We start from the raw sequence: 4,405 nt of genomic DNA, 5'->3' as shown, positions 1-4,405 counted from the left end.
ATCATCTAAATAAATTATTTGTCAAAAGCTACGTTCAATACGCAGTACCTTCTCCATATTTAATGATCTGCACACGGTACGTTAAATACTTTACTCTGTTTTAACCACAGTGAGTACAAGCTCTTATTATTGTAAAATACAACGTCACTTGTTTTTGATCATTATTTTATGATAAATTCTAATCATCACACCCTCTATGAAATTTACATCTTACCTAATTCTCTAGAAACCACATCGTATTACACTGATACCATTTTTAGTATCTGTGCTCTAGACATCGTGTCTCAGACAGATTAATAAAACTAAAGTAAGTCTTTCTCGGCGCAATTTTAATTTTTCACTTCAAAAAGCAAATCAGAATAAGAAAATTAATGTCATGACTTTGTAGGCTGGAAAATATGCTTTTGGACTTTTAAAACTTATCTTTTAAATAACTACTTTTTACGACGCCGTTTCTTTTTATGTTTAAGTAATATATTTAATAAAAAAAAAACTACTATGATGTTGATAAGAACTTGAAACATCTTGTTTCTAGTCGAAATAATAGACCTAAGACCTTACTTAAAGATTTATTTATTTACTCAACATGTCGGTTGGCAACCGTGGCGTCGCGATGCAGGTTGACTCCCCTGAGCACGAGGCCGCGAGCAGGCTGGGCGCGCTCGCTGGCAGCAGGCATGTCGTGCGCGTCTGCGTACTGCACTAGCAGCATGCGGCGCGCACGCGCAGACAAGTTGGCCGGGCTGCCGTGCACCAGCAAGTAGCTGAAGATGACCACATCCCCACACCGAGCCAACACAGGTGTCGACTTCTCGATAGGAAATTTAGTCTGAAACTCGAGGAAAACTCTTGCAAATACTCTCCAAATCCTAGTCAGAAGTTTTAAAAATAATGCCTATGTCTTACCTGATCAACATAATGGAAGTGCGATGTCTCCCGTGCACCGACGTCTTCTAGCGGCCCCAGTCGATGCGAGCCCGGGTACACGCACAGTCCGCCATTCTCTGGCGACGAGTCATCTAAATGGATGAACGCTGCCACCATAGAGTCGTTCTTGTATGGGAAATATTGGTAGTCCTGAAATGCAAGATTAAAGAATAATGTTTATGAAGAGTTTGTCTATAAAGAGATGAATTAAAGCTTCAACTAAAATTAACCTGGTGCATGGGATATGAGGCGCCTTTCTCCGGCGGCTTGTAGTGAGCTTTGGTGTGATGTAGGACGATGTTCTTCGTCTCCATGACGTCCTGCAGCGCGTCCAGCAACTTGTCGTGGTACAGCAGTTTCCCGAACACTGCGTGGTGCATCTGCAAGTTGTGGATTCCCTTTACCTGTAACATTGTTCACGAAAATTTTAGTGTAACTTAAATAGACAAAAAATATATAAGTTTGAAAAATAAGCGCACTATTAAAATATTACTGTGTACATTCTCAAACATTCTATGTTTATTAATTACATAATCTAAAAAGCATTCATCCTAGATTAGTTTACAAAAGTAATATAAATATTTTAACAAGACATGTTTGATTAATTTATTACTGACTGTATACGGGCTGTCACTTTTCCTGTTGGTCTCGTCGCTGCCGACCCATGAACTCTCAGTCTTGGCCTGGTTCTTGCGGCGGAACAGGTCGTCATACTCCGTAGACAGCTCCTCCAACTCCTGATCGGTGAACAGGTTCTGAATGAGGATGTAGCCGTTGTCCTTGTAGAACTGTTTCTCCTCAGCTGACAGTCTGCCCATCTTGATACTGCCAAAGATAATATACTGTAGGCTCATCATTGATTACGAAATTACATTATTAGTTTTATAGTTAAACACAATTTTTAACTTGTCAGGATACTATAAGAGATTAAAATTCTAAATATTCATATTTTAAAGTATATCAGCCATCGAGGACATGAGGAATGTTTAGAATTTACATCAAATGACACACGTACTCACCGAAATGTGACAATTTTACATAAAAACTAAACCAGTAATACTAGCAGAGACACTTCATACGTTTATACGTATAGTTAAACGGCAGTGTACATCATTTATCTCTTATAACTTGTAATATTGTAAACATAATTTGTTTTAGTTGACGATGTGATTAATTTGTGCGTTGTCATTGTTATTGCTGTCCTCTTGTTACATAACTGTTACTCTGTTTCTGTTGCAGTGATACTTATGTTAATAAATATGGTAGTCTCTGTTTTATCAATGGAGATGTAAGGGATATCAATATATGATAAATGCCAGTAGAGTTCTACGGTTACAAATGAACTTATTTCTAAGGATTTATCAAAACAAGTGTCAACAATCTTCACCTAAATGTGATGTAGTTTTCACAACCCTGTTCATTTACATTTATTTATTTTTAACTTTAAATATTAACAATGTTGCTTTTAAACATTATTCTTTTTTCGTATTTAAATATCTGCCGCCCTTTGCGTGTTCCATTAGCGTCGCAGCCGGCATTGCTCTGAATTTTAAATTATCGCAAAATAATTCAACCACAATACAAGTCAGTGTTATTTTACAACAGTATATAAAACTGACGACACTAAATAACGACAGATTCTTGATAACATATGGTTAAGATAAAAATTATGACTCCATAAATAACAAAACAGATAAAGGTTATGCGAATAGCATCAGTAAAGTCTGAAATAACATTTAGCAGTTATAAATAACAGCGATAGCAGTTATAACTTTATAAATAGCTGAGCGCTGTAATAACGCTAAATAAATTAACGTATTATTGTAATCTATTGTATTTGGCGTTCACTTGCGAGCGACAACAAGCAGCAACAAGCGGCGCAATAACTTACGCAAATTGCTCACATTTCTCAAGTTATTGTGTTTAGTAATTACCTTGTTAGTTATTTGGATAAATGGTGACCAGGCTGTAGACATAAATATGAAAATTTCCTGCAAATAACGTAGCAACGAATTATAAAGTTAAAGCAAAATGTTTTCAGTTTTATGGAATAGAAATTAAATTTAAGAAAATACTAAGTGTAAAGTATTTCAGACGTACCAAACATTTTTCCAAAATAAGAAGCGAAGTTATTTACGTTTGCTTTGAAATAAAGTGTTTTTGAAACGAAATACAGTTTTTTTTTTCCTTAAAGGATGTTAAACCGGGATTACGGGATGCGGGGTGCGGGGTGCGGGGTGCGGGGTGTGCGGGAGGGGAGGTACCGCCGCTGGAACAAGCGACTGACACGACAGGTACTCTGGAAGTGTTATATTCACTTAAGGAGCTTTGCCCTAACACTAGGTCTCTCGCAACTAACACGTTTATAGTGAAACGATTTCAGTTAAAAACAATGTCACGACGTAATAACGTAATAGTTTACTAACGAAATAAGTTGGATTGAATTATTATTAAAACCACCTACGTACTCAAAGATCTCTTGATCTTAATTTATTTTTATTGGAAGAAAAAAGCTTTTCCGTGGCTTATTGTCTCTACAATATCTCAACAAGTGCGTAAATAAATCCCGGATTACCTACAGTAAACAAATAAAAAACAAGCTTACTTTTTATCTCTATGAAGATTTTCTCCTATTTAATAAATTTAATAATCTCTCGACGCCCACCTGTCTGCAACAAATTGTTTTGGAACTTAACAATGTTGCTAAGATTTCCTCCAAGTTCTTAACATCTGGGATAATTATAAAGTACAAAATTCTTTAAAAATACAGTTTTCGTTACTTTATCTTTATAAATAGTTACTCAGATTACAGAATGCTTAAGAAATTTTCTGTGTGAACAGGTGAACGAAATGATGCGAATAAACTTCAAACGTATATTTTTCTAGTCGTTACTCGTGACTTCGTCCGCGTGATAAAAAATATAGCCTTTGTTACGCACAGATAAGTTACCTTGTTAATAGTGCAAGAATTTTTAAAATCGGCCCAGTAGTTTTTACGTGAATCAAATACATACAAAAATACAAATCCTTTCCTCTTTATAATATTAGTATAGACTTACAAATGTCACCAACGGTCAAGGCATAATGTGTTATTGCACACGGTGTTTAATCCATTTAATACGTCAGAAATTTGACCACAGACATAATTAAAATAACATGACGTCACATGTCACGGTTACTCGAGATGTAAATCTTGTTTATTTAGATAATCCGATTTTTACGAATAGAGGGCTGTAATGAGCAGTCTCTCAAAAATGTATAAAGGAAAAAGTTCACTCGCAAAGGACGTTAATCCGGGATTACAGCGCGAAGCCTTGCGCACATAATGAGGTGTAAATTTAAGAAGCGCTTTAAGCCTGTGCGCCTACAGCAACATACAGCGCTTAAAGCGACGTATTACCTGTACATAAGCAGATTTACTTACGTACTTATTGTTCTTAGCTGAATATTTAATAGCACTAGGTGCCGCCGCTGACAA

General features: G+C 36.1%; 1 protein-coding gene across 1 annotated transcript; it reads right to left on the bottom strand.

The window, feature by feature from the left end:
- Positions 1–554: 554 nt before the first annotated feature.
- Positions 555–2,039, bottom strand: LOC106110452 (probable alpha-ketoglutarate-dependent hypophosphite dioxygenase). Its single transcript, XM_013292280.1, has 5 exons — positions 1,947–2,039; positions 1,545–1,752; positions 1,158–1,331; positions 907–1,077; positions 555–829 (listed from the first exon to the last, which is right to left on the bottom strand). Exons 2-5 carry the CDS (start codon positions 1,743–1,745, stop codon positions 578–580), a joined length of 798 nt encoding a protein of 265 aa, XP_013147734.1. The 5' UTR covers positions 1,746–1,752; positions 1,947–2,039; the 3' UTR covers positions 555–577.
- Positions 2,040–4,405: the final 2,366 nt, after the last annotated feature.

This window comes from Papilio polytes, unplaced genomic scaffold (genome assembly GCF_000836215.1).
Source record: "Papilio polytes unplaced genomic scaffold, Ppol_1.0 DF820622.1, whole genome shotgun sequence".
Classification (NCBI taxonomy): Eukaryota; Metazoa; Arthropoda; class Insecta; order Lepidoptera; family Papilionidae; genus Papilio; species Papilio polytes.
Note: the sequence above shows the minus strand (reverse complement) of the source record. Positions and strands in the feature narration are given on the sequence as shown.